Here is a 19,275-nt window from a genome sequence, read left to right as displayed (position 1 = left end):
TGGGAGATGTTTGAAACAGCTGGGGGATTGTTAGGGGAAACTCTGGGGGGAAAATTCATTTTTTCCATGCAATGCTGTTAAAGGAAAATTCTGGCGCTAAGCCTGGTCACACAGAGGAGAAATAAACATAGACATCTTAGTTTTGACTTTCAAATTCATTTCTACCATGTTTGGCTTTAATTATGTCGAAATGTACTGTTGTACTTTGGTACCAAAGCAATAGTGGGGAATGATACCTGTAATGTTACCAGTCTTTTTAAAATGTTCAAACCCGAAGAATAAGTAGCTGCTTTTGAACATCCTTGTGTTAATATGCATAAATAATTTAAATATGTCTCTAATGCGCACCAAGGCTGCATGTATTTTATCAAAAATACAGTAAAAAGACAAATCTAATATTATTGTGGTACCAGGTATTGCAGTATAAATGAAGACTAATAGAGCCATTTCTGTTTATTGTGCTGTTAATATAAATCAAATAATATTGACAAGAATTGCCACTAACTGTCGTACCATTTAGGCTACTTGAATAATTACTTGGAAAAGTATTCAATTAATTGAGGGATCATGTGTATTTTTTTAAATTAATTGTAATTTTATTTATTTTTTAAATAAAGTGTGTTTAATAGAATAATAGGGGTTGCTGATAAATGAAAACTAGTTTTGAAAATGGAAACTGCTGTTATCGTGACTATACAGATTTATACTAACCTGATATTTTCATCTGGTCAATAGACCAATTTACATTTGATGTGCAACAAACATCAAAGTTGGCAGCATTTGACAGACATCAGCTTGTGTACTCTCGTGTTTAACCTCCTCTCAAACCAGTAGGTCACATAGCTGCATGCGACATGGGGCCAAAGGTGATCATTGAATTTGTTGCAAGAAGACATCTACAACCTAAAGGTCAACAGGTCACTTGAGTTAACCCGGGATGTCTATTTTTAAGGAGCTTGAGGGAACTGTTAGTCTCAAACTGCATATTGCAGCCCTGGTTGTAAGCACCGGAAGTCATAGTTTAGCGGGTTAGTGGCATCAGATCTTTGAAATAATATTTTGAGGCACTTAGTAGCAAGCAAACTAGATATTCACTGTGTATTTAACTTTGTTTTATATCTGCGAAATAATAATCGATTTTTTTCATAGAAAATAACTGGAAAATGTGTCAATTTGGACAATGGAAAATGTGTTATTTGTTGAAATATCAGCATTAAATGATCTTGTGTTCAAGGCTTGTTATGTGAAAGTAAATGTTAACCCTGTCACCTTTCTGAAGATGTTTTCAATATCTCATTCTATATTGAAAATTAATAACAATGCAATTTATTAATAATTAAGCACATTATTTGTTTGGTAGAATGTTTAAAAATGTACAAACATTTGACTTTTAAAAATACATCAAATTGGGAAAAATATTTCATAGAGTGTATGTACTACTTTTAGAGGATAGCAATTCTGATTTCAAAATGTATGCAGATTTGCAGATTACAGATTTATTTTGTTGTTGTTAGTGTTTTCTATATAGTTGGTCATGGGCCAATACTTCTGCATGATTAATATTTGAGTTTTCCCCCCGCTGCATTTATTGTGATATCATAATTTCAGATAAAAATAAGGCAAGCTGCGGTTGGTCACTTGACATCGGTTGCTTCTCATTTAAGTAAGCATTTGTGGATCAAAATTTATGCCAAAACTCACAAGTCCGACTGTTCATGACTAGGGAGCCACAGTCTCTCGTCTTCAGATATTAGTGATCTACAGTGTCAAAAAACTGCACAGTAGAACCGTATTGTGCCCACTTTTCCCAGCTGTATTATCAGATTTGCGGCTCGACAGATCCTGCATTAAGACACCATGGGAAACTCAGCTTGAGTGTTTCAGGCTGGCTTTATCTGAATGAATGACATTTTGTCACAGTCTGTGGTTTTGAGGCTGTCTCATTCTCCCAAGCACACTGAACAGAACACAGCTCTTCTTTTTTTCTTTTTCTGGGATTGCAATGCATTGATGATATCAAAAGTCCATTGCAGAGTGAACTGTCAAACAGTGGCTTAGTGGTTTTGGAAAGTCAGAAAACAGTTACAGTCTGTTATTAAAATCCATGACCACAGGGAAACAAGACACTGATTATTAAGAGCCAAAGATACATTGACACACAGCCACCCCAAAATAGGTGTGTTATGTGTTTGTGTTAAGTGTCCGAGCATGTGTGTGTAAATGTGTGAGTATAGGAAATGATGCTACAATTCCAAGGAGACGGGAAATGGCTCCAATCTTGTATGTGGTGATTTTTCCACTGGTGAGTCACTGCCTTGGACTGGGAGCGTGGTTCCTCTCATGAGAGGCACAAACTGACTCCTTGCACGAGGTGGAGCTGCCATTCAGAGCATGTGTAGATACACGAGCATGTTTTAGGAGAGAATCATTTATATGACTTTCAAAAAGTTGCTTGTTTTGACATATTCTGAGTGCTCACTTCATAAGTGTTTACATGGTTTAAAAACAATCAAGCATCTCAGTAGTCCACTACAAATAAGGCTTTGGCAGAATTTTTCTCCAATAAAGACTACTTTTGGTGCCATTTAAGGGATAGATCACCCAAAAATTTAAATTCTGTCATCATTTACTCGCCTTCACGTGTTTCCAAACCCTGTATACATGTCTTTCTTCTGTGCAAGACATGCATATATTTAGAAAAAATATCTGAATGTTTACTGTCCACAAAAAAAGTAAATATGGTCCAATACAAAAAATGTTTGGGGGGGGGGTTAACTTTAACTGAAACTGGCCAAGAGAATAGTAGTTCCCAGCATGCTTTGCATGAGACTTGATTGGGGAGAGGAAATGTTGAAATTTAGTGCTACTTGTAAGTGTTTTTGCATAAGATAAGAACAATGCTTTCTAAACTGCAATAGTGTTAATGTCCAGATATGTTGGGATTTAGAATGCACTCTGTCGTGTTGTTTTACCATTGTAGTGAAGAGTATAGCTTTTGCTATGTCCGCATACATAAAGAATGGGCTGAATGTCACTTTTTTTCCCCCTCAATGAGTATTTGTTATTTACCATGTTAATGCATGCTTTTTCTAGCTAGAACTTCATTGGCTGGTAGGACCTAATAGTATATTTAAGTAATATGACACATAAATGTACAAATTAACCTGATATAACGTGGTGTTCTTAGGCACAATGTGAAGCGGCTTATTGCTTTTATATCTATATATGAAATAGCTGAACTCATTAAAGCATTCCGTTTTTCTTTTTTTGTCTTCTACAGACGTTATTCACACAGAAGGTCCATTGGATGGTAGCCTCTACGCTAAGGTTCGGAAGAAAGAGTCTTTGGAGGGAGGTGTCACAACTAATGGTCTCCCAGCTGCTGTCGATCATGCTTTACCTGTTGTAGACCAGACTCTACCACCAGTCGACCATGCCTTGTCTGTAAGCAGTGACTCTGGCAACTCCACTGCTTCCATCAAAACTGACCGCACAGATGAAGCCAGTCATCAGCCGGCCTTGGTGAGTCAGCCGTCCTCCCAGCCCCTAAGCCCAGAGGAAAAACAGGAGCTAGACCAGTTGCTCAGTGGTTTGGAAGCACCAATGCATCGGATAGGTTACCAAAGCAGCTCTGGCAGCGGAGGCGGAGGAGTCCTACACCTCGTCCCTGCCCAGGTTCACGTCAACGGACACAACAACATAGATAGAGAGACAGATATACTTGATGATGACCTGCCCAACAGCCAGGAAGGAAACAGTGTGGACAGTCTTGGAACCCTCTCGTCATTTGAGGGCAGAGCAACTCCAGCGGATCTATACTACCAGTCGGAGACGGTTATTAATGGACAAGATGTGCCCTACTTGGACAAGGGTGTCCACGAGAAAATGTCAGAGCCCAGAGTTCACAGCTCCTCTTCTGTCCAGGAGCACTTGGGGGTCTCTAGTGGCTACACCAGCCAGAATGGCAACATCTACCGATCTCAATCATTAGGGACAACTCCGACCATGGAGCAGAAATGCATGCCCAAAGCTCCCACACGCAACTCGAGCAGTAGGGATGCAGTGCAGAGGGGATTGAATGTGTGGCAACAATATGGTGTTCCTGAGGTCCCAGTCACAGATGGGGTGACCTTTAACCCTATACTAGAATCCCATAGCCTTCCAGAGTTCCCTCCCATGGCATCTCAACAAGAAATTGAACAGTCCATTGAGGCCCTCAACATGCTTATGCTGGACCTTGACCCAGCACTTACTCAAGTCCCCAAGTCCCATAGCGCCCCATCTGGAGAAGGTGGTGTAGTCACCACCCAGCCGTCTTTCTATCAAACCCAGGCACGGCCATCCTACCAGGCTGACGCAGCCATTCATGACCGCGGAGGGAACACTTTGGCGGGATACCCATTGGCATTTCAACAGGTAGCCACAGAACCTCCACAACCCAACATGAACCATCAGAGACCCACAGCCATATCCCAGCATGCCGCATTCCCTTCTGAGGCAGAAGGTCAGGCTCCCATGTCCAAGTCCACAGTGCCTTCCTCCACCTTTGGAGTTCTTCAGTTAAAACCCCTCAACATTTACCCCTCAAGTACCACATCCCAGTCCCCTGAGCCCCAGGAGACCCAGTGTAGCTACTCTACATCCTCATCCCCTCTGCCCAAAGAGTCTGAACCAGAAGATACCAACTACAAATTGGATGGTCTTGTAGCTCATCGTATAGCTGGTAAGAGCAACCTTTAAAATATCAATTTTAACACTTTCAGAGTCTGTTTACTTGCTCAAAGGTACAATAGTGGTGTAACATTGATCAACCCATGGGCAGTAGCCAGACATTATTTTGAACCATTAGGCTACATTTCTCCTGCATATTTTTATGTATACAAAATGCAAATTGAGACAACTTATCAAGGGAAATATATTAAAGGAAACCATTTCCATGCCTGTCTTGAGTGCATGAGTTGAGCTTGTCTTTTACACTCAAGGCGGTGCCTTTTTTGGTGGAGTTTCTTTGTTGGCGTTGACATAAGCACCGTGAGATCACAAAGAAAGCTTTGTCCAAAGTGCTTCTGGCTTAAGACTCAATATCAGACCGCATTTCTGTTTTGTGCCAAGCCAAAACCGAACATTTGTACATTACATCTGGAGAAGTGCCCAAACAACTGAGGGCTGTTATACGGCAGTGCACTTTTTTATGTTAACATTATCTGTTCAGCTTGGAAGTTTAAAATGGTTTTCCTGGAAGCCTAGGTTGTTCCCTTGTGCTGTTTTTAGAATAATGCCAGCACATTTGAGTTGTTTGTTGAACCAATCTTGTTTTGTTGCATGCTAAATTCACCATGACTTGTTTAAGTTTTTGCAATGTTGAGTTTAAATTACAGATGTACTAAGTCTATCACATACTGCTGATGGATCCTACAACCAAAAGCATCATAAACACCATATACACTTTTTATTATCTAAATTTATGTCAAAAACATGAATGTAAAACATATTGTTATTCGAATGAGGAACGATGCATTGACTCTGGGCTCACTGTTGCCGCCTAGTGGTTGTACAGTACTGGTGTTACAGTGAATGTGCCACCTTTATCTTTAATATCTTACAAAATGGATGTTTAAGAAGCATTAGACTGGTGTTGAAGAGGAAACATCTTGGATAAGGCTCTCATGGACAAAACTAGTCAGCTCTGTTTCGGTTTTGTTGCTGATCACTGCTTAGTAGTATTGTTGACTCAGCATAGATAAGTGTTTCAGTAATGGGAAGGACAGCAAGAGGAGGACGCTGCTCTCTTACTTTGTAACCTTCCCTTGAGTCCTAGCTCTCGACACAAGCTCTTGCCACACTATTTGAAGAGCTCTCGGTATCTAGTATTGGGATTTGGTTATCAGACATGTCACTATCTGGAATTAGGGAACACTTTGTCTACATTTACCATTAGCAGTGTGACCCCCCACAGATAGAGTGTGTTTATCTTACTTACTGCAGATAAGGCAAACACATACTACACGTTAGGACTGTGTAATAAATTGTTTTTTTTTTAAAGTGTTTTTAATTTTTTTTTTGCTATGTTGCCTAGCTCCCTACCAATCGCCCATATTTGATTCAAGACATTTGCCATTAGCAATATGCTAGCTTGACATGTGCTAATATTTTCTCCCCCCCCTCTTTCTCCTCTCATCCTCTTATGTTTATCCTGTTTGTGGAACACCCGTCCCATCATCACCTCCGCCTTCCCTTCCTCCTCTTCACCTTCTTCCTTTACTTCCTGACATGGTCCATCATTCCTCCTGCTCTTCCCGGTGGTGTGCAGAGTACACTGCTCGTATCCGAGGCATCAGTGACAGACAGAGCATTCCTGAGCTCGGCCACCGCCGCCGCTCTCTCTCCTTCAGCGGTTGGTCCTCTGATGCACTGTGCCTCCAACTAACATTAACTCATAACACCTTTACATGTTGTGTGGTTGTGTGCATCTCGGTTCTCTCTCGCTTTCCCCCCTATCTTTCCTTGTTCTTGTTTACTTCAGTGAGAGTACTTGCTTTTATAAAACTGCAGTTAATTAAAAAACGTATTATTAATTATTTTATTTTATTATTGAATTATATTTTCAAATATCTTAATCATTTTTATTGTATTAGTATTGCACTTGTTTGGGTTATCTGCAGTAGTATTATTATAAAACATGGTGAAATAAACATGATAAATAAAATTAAATAGAATAAACCTGCAATAAAAGAATAAAATAAAAAGTGTAAACTAAAGTAAATATGAAGTTATAGTTAAAAACAAAAATTATGAAAATAAATGACTTCCTTTTGCGGAACATGCTAGACATTTTTTTGGTTTCAGTGTTTTTTTTTTCCTTCTATGTAATGAAAGACCATTTACTTTAATTTTTCATGGTTTTATCGACAAAAACAGTTAAAAAAATCGTAGAAATATATTTTGTCTTCCACATAGAAAAAAAAAAAAAGCCATACAGGTTTGGACCAGAATATGAGTAAATAATGACACAATATACATTTTTGGTTAAACTATCTACCAAAGGAATAGACTGTAGGAGGTAATAGTTATTAGAAAAAATTAAGTCCCTTTTCCTATTTGTCATTTTTTTCTTTTATTGTTTTTCCTCTTTTTAGTTCTCTCCTTACTGTGTTAACCCTCTTCCTTAACCACTAACCTGTGCTGGATTTGTTTTCACCTTGTTTGGGTGGAATAACGGTTAACAGTAGTAAAAGCTTTAGTTTGCTCCTTTGTGCAGGTGACCTCTACAAACAAATTGCATTTGTATTATGTGTCGAGTTAAAGTTACACTGTAGCAGGACAAAGGCCAGTCTGTCTGGATCAACTGAGCCCATGTCACAAGATCCAGCCTGCCAGACCTGTGGAACAATACCAAGGCGAGCAGACACTGGCTTCATTCAAGGACTCTTCTTTACCTCTGTTTTAGCATTTAGATTAAGGACAAAGGGTAATAAATCCTCCCTGAGTCTGGAGACCATTATACCATCCTTATCTGCCACTGGGGAGTAAACGTCTCGCACATTGACTGACTGCCTTCGGTCCCGTCCGAGGGCCCATGCGGGTTGTGTTCGGTAGCCAGTTACCAGGATGAATGTTTGTCTTGGACTTCTCCTGAGTCTGATCCAACCCATTACAGATATAACAATGGCATTAACAACACTATGGAGAGAAAGAGAGCAGTATGTCCTGCTTCTCTGTGTAGATATCTCATTCCACTCATGCTGAATCCATGAGGTTTAGAAAGGAGTAAGCTATGCCAGAACAATTATTTCAAAAAAAATAATAATCATGGGTCTTTTATTTTTATTTTATCTTTGTATATATTTATATTAATTTTTTTTATATTATATTACTAACAAAATATTTTTATTTTATAAAAGTTGTATTTTATGTTTGGGTGACAGTTACAACAATGCAGTGCATCCATTAATAAGATTATATATTTGTTGTAATCACTCATAATGTACTTTGTGATTTATTAAATATATTAGGTAGGTTCAGTAAATATTGCTGTTTATATTGTTAAATTGGTGCATATTAATGCAACTTAAAGGATAATTCCGGTATTTAACACCTTGAGCCTATATTGTAGTTTGTTTTGGATGAACAAGAGTGGTGGACAACATTTTTTTGACAATGGTTCCTCTCTCGAGTTTTTGACTATAATAGAATTGGCCATGGACCCATTTAACATTGGAGTCAATGGGCATGTCCGAAAATGTCATTAAAACAGCCAATAATGTTCGTTTACAAAACTGTGCAACTCACCGAGTGGTTAGTGGTGTTCGTTGATGATTATAAACAATATATCGTCGCAATATATGATTCCAATCCGTTTATTTTGCTATAGTGGAACTATTTTTTCAGACACTTCATAACTGTGTAACTTCCGCTCAATATTTGAATCTGAAGGGTTAGCACACTCCCGACCACTTGATGGCGATAACCGATGTTTATGTCTCGCGGGACACACACGGTCACAGTCGAGTTCAACTTCATATTGCACTGGTCAGTGGTCACGTCTTTCAATATTTTCAAGGTTTTGTTTGTTTATTTCGCTTACTCTCCCGGAGCACAGTTGCTCTGCTCGCTAGCCTTATGAGAAACGGAAGCGAGCAAAAAGACTACATCGACCAAATGTAAACAGCCCCCTTTCCGTTTCCGGTAGCGCATTTATATTAACGAGCACTCAGTCCTTCAACAGAATTCAATGGGATTTTACAAAATGACGAATAAAACACGACAGAAACTGTATTTCGCAACACTTTTTGTTTCTGGAACATCAACTAACATCACTAATCACTCGGTGAGTTGCACAGTTTTGAAAACTAATGTTAAAGGTTGTTTTAAAGACATTTTCGGACATGCCCATTGACTCCAATGTTAAATGGGTCCATGGCCAATTCTCTTATAGTCAAAAACTCGAGAGAGTAACCATTGTCAAAAAAATGTTGTCCACCACTCTTGTTCATCCTACAATAATACAATAATGTAAACTACAATATAGACTCAAGGTGTTAAATACCGGAATTATCCTTTAACTAGCCTTTTAGTGTATTTTACTTCTTCCATTAAACATTTTGAATCTAAAAGTGTTTGTTTGGTTTAAATGATGGCTTCTCTGATTGAAAAAAACCTCAGTTTCTCAGTTACAGCAGCTTGAATCTATTAAGACAGTGTGATCACTAAGGTAACAGCACAGTTTGTCATGCACAGCTGTAGATCTGGCGTAGTACATCTGTTTTGCATGTTTCCTCTCCCGACCTTGTCTGAAGTGACACTCGGGGATATACACCATATGATATCCCAGCACATCCAAGCGCTGGATTCATCGCTTCCCAGACCAGTCAGTTTTGGAATCCGCATGTTTGACTTTGCTGTAGAAACCGCATGAATCTCATCCAGGCATGCAAATAGATTGCAGATGGAGTGAGAGCGTCCTCTTGAAGACCCTCCCTTTGTGACATCACGACTCTATTGTTCTGAAAGGCTTGTTTTGTGGGCAGAACTCCAGAAGCGGTTTAAACGCAGCCTGGGTGTCAGAGCGTCTGGCCAACGTCATGTTTAAGAACAAGGGTGGCCACTTGTCCAGAAGTGGAAGTGGTCAATCTCTCTCAAGTTGTTTCCCAGCGCACGTGAGGTTCTGATGGTCTGAGCTGTGGTCTGACCAAACGTATCAATCGTAGGCCGCGCTCAGGGAGCTAGTAAATATTTTGCTCAGCCGGTTGCCCGGTTTCCATGATATTCCACTCACTCCCACCAGAATGTGTTAATGCTTTGCTTTGTCTCAAACAGAGACAGAGAGTCCAGTTAAATGGGCTTAAAACTGTGTGCGACTGTACATACTGTTTCCTTATCTGTAAGTGGACAGTAAATTGTGAAATAGCTCTGCTTAAGCCCAGTGCACACCCCAGTACTGAAGAGAAATTTAAAGACTCACAATTTTTTTTCTGTGTTGCTATATGGTTGCTTTTCTGATTTGCTGTTTTCACATTCCTCTGTGGTTGCTAGCGTTTCGAGTGGTTTCTAGGGAGTTGTTAGAGTGTTTGGGATGGTTGCAAATATCTAAATAGTCAAAACATTCTCCATTATGTTCAAATCTCTTGATATGACTCTATGATATGATCTTGATATGATATGATAATTCTCTTGAAAAGTAGCACTAGCATGTTTTTTAGGTATCATTCATGTTCATATTTTCATTTCATTTCTATTCCCTATTTATCTCTCCCTACAAGAGAAACACTAGCAACCCAACACTAACTGCCTAGCAACCCACGCAAAGCATACTGGAGATTTTACTCACACTTTCAATAGAGTTTGGTATTAGCATGTCACTAAGCTAATGACTTATATCAGAATTAAAATATTTTAATTCGTTTCATTTAGATTGCATATTAGTGTTCCTTTTGTTCACTTAATGGATAACAGTGTGAAAACCATGCTTATTTTAACTACTGTTTTAGAGTAGGCTATTTTACAAACGTTGGGTAAAACCAATTCATTTTTTGACAAATTGGGCAATTTTTTTAATGATACTAATAAATGTTTTGTTATTGAATGATTTTTAAAAAATGTATTCTTAAGACAATAATAATAGTGATGTTTGTCATAGAAAACAAGTTAAATGAATGAATTGAGATGCATTTCATCTGCTTTTAGTTACCAAACGTCTCCAGTTATCCATTTCTGTTCTCTGTTTTTCCTTTCCTACTAGAGAAGACTTACACAAATCCAGTTTTATTTACACCGTCATCTCTTTGTATCAAACAGAACGCGATGGAAATAGGCTTGAGAGTTGCTTTGAGGCAGTTCCAGAGCTTTATCCAGGAGTACACACTACCCTTTAATTCCACTGAGTTTCTCTAATATTCCAGCTTTTTGTAATCTAGGCTGTTTGAATGAGAACATTGTTTGTAGCTCCACCAGGCTTTAATGTGGTGCGAATTGGACGTCAGTGCAGGTTTTGACAGAGAGTTAATTCTTCAGAGCTCATTGGCAGTTTTCCATGGATTTGTTCAAGGAGTATTTTGACATTTATATATATTTTTTAATTTGAAGTGTAATGAATGTTCTTCTTCAGGCCCTAATAGTTATCTGTTAGAGATGATGTCATGTATTTATTTTCTTGGCAGGAGTTCAGTTTGGTGAAATGTCACCAGACGAGGCTTCAGTTCCTGGACGGTACCGGACTACCAGTGAGGGCCTTTCCCAAGATGAGAGCCCAACCCGAGGAAGCTCGGTCCGCTCCCCCATTCGCTGCATCTCACCTGAGTTGGCCAATACGATTGGTCTGAACCCTGGGGGACGGCCCAAGGAGGTAGACCAACCGAATGGACATATTTGCATTTTTCCCAGTATGAATCTCAGAAATAAATGTGGATGTATTCGTATATGGATATGTGTCCACCTGTCCTTCTTTCTCCAGAGACACATGCATAGCTACAGAGAAGCATTTGAGGAAATGGATGGGGGTCCAGTGAGCCCCCCTCCGTTCGTTGGTGGTGAGGCCCTACCCCAAACCCCTGCCTTCCCTGTCTCGCCACAAACCCCTTACTTCAACCTGAGTAAGTTTCCCTGTTGGAGGAGGAGGGCGCCATAGAGCTGTAAAATCACTTCCTCTGTCAACGCTTTAAAAGGGTCACAGCCATCGCTGAATGTTGGTTCTGTTCATTTTTATGTTATCTGGAAAACATTTGAAATTCAAAGTCAAACTGTCATCCATTTGGATGTTATTTGCATTGTAAAATTTTTAGAGTAACACTTGCGGTTTATATAGTGGCAGTGTTTCTAAACCTAGTGAACAGCCTACATAGGCAGCATCATAGGTGTGCTTTTAACACGAATGCTGTTCCAGAACATAGGCAGCATGATTATTACAGATTCTAAAAGTGTGGTCATATATAACATTGCTGGGCGAAATACAGGCATTCCAATCAGAATCCTTGCAATTGGGAATTTTGTGTAAGGGTATGAAAGTGTACCAGGTAGATTTCGCTCATGCTTAAGTTGATCATGCAAATTATGCTTGGTTTGAAAATTACTTCAGTGTGAGCAGTGCTTCATACATCTCTATGCTAATGGTAATGGACAATGGACATTTTTGCACAATGGGCTTAATGCAACACCTTAAGGCAGCATCACTTAAATCCTTCACAGAAAAGATGCATTGCAATTAACTGTGTCAATAATCCACCCAAGATGGTGGAGAATGCGGGATACATGTTAATTATAAGTATTAGTGACTAAAAAGTATCGATAATAAAAAAAAAACTAAAACTAAATTTAAATTACAATAGGTTTTCAGCACTTCGTGCTTGAACACCTAATAAACTGTGAGTCACGTTTAATGTGCATAGCACTATTTGTATGATTTGCTGCCCATGTAGAGTGTTCCAATGGCTCACTTATTAGGGTTGGGATGCAGCTGCTTATTTAGGTGGTAGACAGCAAGAAAGCTCACTAGGTTTTGGAACAGAGCCACTGTGTTTCATAATTAGCACATCAGAATAGTGGTGGGTGTTTTTGCTTCTTTCCGTAAAAGAATCTTTTGGGCTAACATTACATTAACACGCTGTCTATAAGCCAACGTGAGGTCTGGCAGCAGTTAAATCCAACCCTACCTCGGGGTGTTTGCGTGAGCCAGTAGATATCATTAACAGATGCTATAGTCGCACGGAGTGTGGCCTCCGTTTGAGTGATAACACACACTTTGTGTTGGCTCATAGACATGCATAAGTGCTCAGATCAGAAAGACCCCGCTCTCACTTGCTCCCCAGCAATTCCCGACGTCTGTGGGTCTGAAAAGTGTTTTTTTGTCAGCAGTTTCTCTAGCCTCCACAGTCATTGCATCTCAATGCAAGAACAAGCACATTTGCGCCTCAGGTTTCATGTTCAGATGGATTTCTCCAGTATAGTGATAGCTTTGGTTTTTACAACCTATTGCTTCATCTTCCCCTCCAGCATACTGTCCCTACAGGTTTAATATAAAGCCTCTTGTAAAAATCTGTAGCCTCTTTACAAGGTTAGATGCACACAATGTTAAGCAGCTCTGCTTTTCTTGGACTTTCACAGCATTTTTTCTCACCAGACACCTCATTTGAAATAGATTCAAGTCATTTTCTTTAGCTGACATCTTACACCAAGGCCACTTCACATTCGAAGCTCTTCAGACTAGTTCTGCTACCATGAGCACCTAGATGTGGCTTCAGAGAACAAAACAGAGCCTACAATAACTCAAAACATAATCAATCAAATCTTGTCCTTGTGTGTTACATTATCCCAGGGTATTTAATGGACATTAGGACTGAACAATATTTTCAATACTCATGATATATTTGTGAGGTTTATTTGGCCATTTTATTAGATTTCATTAGAGTAGTATGTTGTTAAATTGTTACATTTGAGTCAGTTTAAACAACCTGTTTAAAATAATAAATTCGAACTCTCCCCATTGCATGTTTGCGTGTTCAAATGTTTTAGTTCAAATATATGTATAGGTAAGTACTGCTGTTTACAAGATATTTTTTTTGCTCATTTTAACTTTAGTTGAAGAAAAAAATATGAAATTAATAAGTTTGATTCATTTAAATCAATAATTTCACATTTCAAATTCAAAACTATTTGAATTTGATTCAATTAATAGATTCAGAAATCAGATTCAACAATCAAGTCTGCATAGCATTTTTCATATATTAAAATGTTTTAGTAAAAATACATGCCTTTTTATTTTATAATTATATTTTTACTGTATTTTACTTTTTGACTTAAATATTTTAATGTATTTTCCAGTATTGACTGTTAAAATGGTTGAAATTATCCAAAACGATTGAGAGAAAAAAGTATCATTTGAAATAATTTTAGAGCAAATACATAAATAACAAGATATATTGAACATGATCAAATGTCTGGAAAAAAATCCCCCTAGTGAAGATCCTCAGCATACTGTCATGAGGTTCATCCAAAAGATCTGCTCACGTTATGTGTAGACGTGGTTCTGTTGGATTCCTGGGGAGCAGGTGACCCATATTTCTGTTGGGAGATTGACAGACACTCACATGCTCCAATAGCCACTTTCTGGTAGCACGTTTCTGCGGCTCCCTCCTCCTGCAGAGAATGAGAGGCTGGAAAAGCTTCTCTACACAACCCCCTTCCCCTTCTCCTTGTGTCCAATGCTGAGGCACTTATTCTGCCAAACAAAGAATTGATTTGGATTCTTTGGTAAGTGGAGGATGCATGCGTGTCAGCGATGATGTCAACTTGGCCCTGCCAAAGCGCAAGCATATGCTCTGCCTTACCCAGAATGCATGTGGAGAGCAGCCTTGAAGAACACACACTTACCCAAACGCATCATGATCTTATCTGAAGTAGTAATTTCTCAATACAGGTGTAAACAGGGTCCAAAACATTGGGATTCGATCACTCAGACCACAATCCGGCTACGTTCACACTGCTTAGCGCTCAATTCCGATGTATTGCTCAGATCCGTTTGTTCATATTGTTGTTTTAAATGTGGCCAATATCAGATTCCAGTGTGAACAGATCATCGTCCTGGATTGACCCGCATGCGTAAAAGAACTATAACAAGATGACACGCATCATAATGTCATATGGAAGTAAACACAGATGACATTATAGTAAGAGATTACGCATTTATTTATAACTTGATCTGCCGTGGAAGCCAGCGAATTTATGTGCAAGCAATATTAAAAATTAAGACAATGACAACAAATAGAGTTTTTAAACACTTATGATATAAGCCCTCATGTTTTACCAATATATAGAGCTACATGTCACTGTAATACTTAAAGGCATAGTTCACTTTAAAATGAAAATTCTGTCATCATATACTCACCCTCAAGTTGTTTCAAACCTGTATGAATGTATTTCTTCTGCTGAACATAAAGGAAGATATTTTGAAGAATGTCAGTAACCAAACAGTCAACTGGACCCATTGACTTCCATAGTATTTTTTTTTATTCCTACTGGAAGCCAATGGGTCCAGTTAACTGTTTGGTGACTGACATTCTTCAAAATATCTTCCTTTGTGTTCAGCAGAAGAAACAAATCCATACAGGTTTGAAACAACTTGAGGGTGAGTATATGATGACATAATTTTCCTTTTGAAGTGAACTATCCCTTTAAAGATCTTAAAGTACTTAATTCATGAATTAAGATATGACTGTTCAGACTCATTGCAAAACATCTGAGTTTTATATCGGATTTAGTACCACGTAAGTGGCCAAAATCGGAATTGAAAAGATCAGATTCCCTGTGGTTTGTGTCGTTCACACTGTCATGACAAACATTTACCTGCAGTCTGAACGTAGCCTCAGAGGATTGCCTGTTCACCTGTCAATCGACTACAGCAGCAAAACAAGGCTTTTAGACTATGCAAGTGAATATGCATGATATAATTATTTAAAAAAATATTTTTTGGTAAGTTTCCACTCAAAGCATCATATTTGGGGTGCAATGTGTATTGCATTATGCATTCTGCTCTGACACATTTCGGAATGCAACAATACACAAAATTGAGTGAGTATTATTTTACATTTTTGTTCTTTTTTAGAGAATTTTTTCCAAAATCCTCCCTTTCTTCAAGCGTGCTGCTTTCCACAGCTCTGTGGTCACATCACCATTTATTTTCCCCATTTGTGTGTTCGCACCATTCTTTTTTTTTTTTTTGCTGGGCACCTTTGTTTATTCGTTGTTTTTGAGTCACTCGTCCTGTTGTTCGTAGCATTTGTTGTGTAGTGAGGTCTTGAATGTTTTCAATGTGACGTCTTGGAGATCTGTTCAGCTGAGGTGTATTCTGTCTGCATGATCTGTCTTGTTTTCCTTCTTTTGACTGGGCATCGTTACAGCGAGTGTTAATCACATCGTTAACTCTTTTAAAGAGGCGCTTGCACGGCCTTGCCACAGAGCATGAGACATTAGCTCATTCCCCAGCCATGTCACATACTGAAATAGCCACCTCAGTCTGCTGTCTTTAAAAGCTCAGTGTGTACCACGGCAGTCTCTCAAAGGCTCTTGATCTGGAAGTTGGTCTCTTTGATAAGATTGTCGAAAGCTAATGCATTGAAGATGAAAGTGGTACACACAGATCTGTATTGTAAGGTCTAAGGAACAGAAACATACTTTGTGCAAGTACGCAAATGCAGACATGAATGGTTGGCAAAAGCATCGCTGGCGTGACAAACCTCAGTACTCAAGCGGGTGATAGAGAAACCTTCAAATGTCTGTGCCATTAACCAAATGTGTGTTGGGTTTTTCAAGTAGCTAGTTAAAAACATAGCGAGACCAATATAGCACACCTTTGCAGCATTACATAATACAATATGAATCGCTGACATATTTCAGAAGTAGGGCTATTTAATTTAGTACAATTAATTATGTGCATTTTAATATGCACATTTAAATCATCCCCTAGTCAAAAAAAAAAAAAACCCTTTCATATGCTATTCCCATGTGTGACCTGTCCAAATTAATTTTTAACTAAATTGGAAAATGGATAAAGAAAACCGATTATATATATATATATATATATATATATATATATATATATATATATTATATAACGAATATATAACGATTATATATTATATAACTATTAATTATATAACGAATATATATTATATTATATATCACAACTAACATAAAACTGTGTTTATACAATATTTGTGTGTGTGTGTTTATATATATATATATATGTGTGTGTGCGTGCATGTGTGTGTGTGCGTCACACAAACACATACATATATATGCACATGCATAAATAAACACACTTTTATGTTAGATGCGATTAATCACAATGAATCGTTTTGACAGCACTAATATATATTGTATAATATACATGTATGTGATGTGCAGGATGCGTTCTTGCATTAAAAAACGCGGAGTGCAGAAATACGTGAAATCAAGATTGTCAAGCTATAATCATTTGCATTGACGTACTTGCTTATGTAGTATGTTTTGTGCTGAAGGCTTTAGTTGATAGTTGACACGCTGAATAATACAATTCTTTCTGTTCTCTGTGTCGCTTTAGGTCGATCTCCTCCAGGATTGGCTAAAACACCGTTGTCCTTCCTGGGCCTGAAGCCGCACAATCCTGCTGAGATCCTGCTCCACCAGACCGGCTCAGGTGAGACTTTACACACATATACAGAAATGCACATGCAGACACTCGTCCAAGACTTGCTCCTTAAAGGGAGATCAAATGCATCTTGTGGGCCATATATCAAAATATCCTTTCATTTCTTCCTCTCAAAGTGTTTCCCCTTCTCCTTTTCTCATCTCTTGAGCCGTGAGCTCATACATCTTTAAATGGATTGCTGTTTTCTGTTCATATGCGGTTATATTGGGATAATTTTACTGTGCTCTGTTAACTTTTGTGTGTGTGAGCTGCCTTTTGCATTTATTTGAAAATTCAGTAAAGAGCAATACTGTGAAATAGTATTAGAATTTAAAATAATAAATAATAGTTTTCCACTCTACAATTTTTCTTTTTTTAAATTTATTCCTGTCATGCAAGGCTGAATTTCCAGCATCATTACTTCAGTCTTCGGTGTCACATGATCTTTCAGAAATCATTCAAATATGCTGATGTGCTGCTCAAGAACCATATTATTATCAATGTTGAAAACAGTTGCTGTTTAATATTTTTGTGGAAACTGTGATACATTTTCTTCAGAATTATTTGATTAATATAAAGTACAAAAGAACAGCATTTATTTGAAATAGTAACCTATAGATTATATATATAATAATATATTATACTATAACCTATAATTATAAATGTCTTTACCGGCACTTTTGATCCATTTAATGCATTCTTGTTGAATAAAAGTGTTAATTTCTTTTAAAAATCTTTCAGACCCTCCATATTTTTGAATGGGAGTGTTTCTGTGAGGAACAGAAAAGACAAGTGGAAACTGTCCATCCAAGATGGCACAGTCTAGTTTAATTGAATTAAAAATGCACTTGTATGTAATTGTATGCTTATTAGAGTCATCATCGTTAAATCATGTTTTTAGTATAGCATCATGTTAACACCAAACTCAATACAAATAATAAATAAAATAATGCTGTGCATTTCAGAGTTGCTATCAAAGTTGAAAGCTACAAACTGGTCAGTTATGACTTCAGTTAGGATGTCCCCTTAGCAGGTAGCTCCCTAGACAGGAGACAACGAGCCCTTTTTAAGCCGACTACCCGTTCTCTTTGTCCTAAGGATATATTTAATGTTTAAAGAAATGATTACTTTAAATCTTGGTATTAGCAAGCTCAGCTAAAACATGATTTGATAAATTGTTTCTTTCAATTCAAAGCAGTAATTTGTCATGTCTTCCGGGGTGAACCTGATGAAAACATGTCCACATTTCTTTTTTCTTTATCATTTCTTTTTTCTCTCCTTTGATTTTCGGGCTGATGTATGACCCGGTCTTGTCTCGGCAGGTTTACTGAGATTCATCCTCAGAGGCCAGCGGGCGTAAACTATGTCGTTTTTGTAGACTCTGAGGTAACAGGATCCTATGGGGAGTAGCGGAGACTCTTTAGTTTAGAACAAGTTCTCATGCAGGGCTGGTTTTAGCATCGTTCCTGAGGGAGTTAATTTGAGGCCTGCTAAAACAAGAGCAATACATACGGTAAACACGCTAACATTATTACGAGATGATGTGTCACAGGGGCCTCTTTGTCCTACTATAGCTGGGTTAAATGATGTCATGTGCTTATTGATGATACGGTCTGTTACTTCGGGTGTTTTAATGTCTACTGGGGCCTGCTGGTATTCGGAGAAGCAAAAAATGTGAATGAAGATTACATTGTTTTCTTTGGTTGTATTTCACTCTTTGTTTTCTTAAAAGTAATAATTCACCCAATGTGAAAATGTCCTCTTTGTTTTTTACCCTCATATCATTACAACTGATTTCATTCTGTAAATTACAAAAAGAGACAAAATGCTCAAGTCATGTGCCCCTTTAAAAACAAACAAAAAACAATTACCTTCCACTTTCCTGATATGGAAACCAAACAGATTGTGCTTTTGTGTTTACGGAAGATATTAATTTGGAATGGCAAGACGGTCAGTAAATAATGACAAAGTGTTCAACTATTAACTACCCCTTTAAAATAACAATGATCTACACTATTATACACTCTAGCAATTATTATTATATTCTCCACGTCTCTTTGTACTTCTAAAATGTATGTCTTATGATTTTATTCTTCTGCCGTCGGGAAAACAGAGAGTGA

General features: G+C 38.1%; 1 protein-coding gene across 16 annotated transcripts in view; it reads left to right on the top strand.

Moving 5' to 3' along the window:
* The window catches only part of tns1b (tensin 1b), a 129,345-nt gene that overhangs the window by 90,031 nt on the left and 20,039 nt on the right, over positions 1 to 19,275 (top strand). For 5 of the 16 annotated variants that reach the window (XM_079618615.1, XM_079618616.1, XM_079618622.1 and 2 more), the window contains 5 exons: positions 3,281 to 4,723; positions 6,311 to 6,394; positions 11,157 to 11,341; positions 11,450 to 11,588; positions 17,069 to 17,164. In XM_079618615.1, coding sequence (XP_079474741.1) covers positions 3,281 to 4,723; positions 6,311 to 6,394; positions 11,157 to 11,341; positions 11,450 to 11,588; positions 17,069 to 17,164 — 1,947 coding nt within the window. The remainder of the gene's footprint in view (positions 1 to 3,280; positions 4,724 to 6,310; positions 6,395 to 11,156; positions 11,342 to 11,449; positions 11,589 to 17,068; positions 17,165 to 19,275) is intronic. The other 11 variants (XM_079618620.1, XM_079618627.1, XM_079618629.1 and 8 more) reach the window with 3 other exon arrangements.

The sequence above is a fragment of the Phoxinus phoxinus genome (genome assembly GCF_949152265.1).
Source record: "Phoxinus phoxinus genome assembly, chromosome: 7".
In the NCBI taxonomy this organism is placed as follows: domain Eukaryota; kingdom Metazoa; phylum Chordata; class Actinopteri; order Cypriniformes; family Leuciscidae; genus Phoxinus; species Phoxinus phoxinus.
Note: the sequence above shows the minus strand (reverse complement) of the source record. Positions and strands in the feature narration are given on the sequence as shown.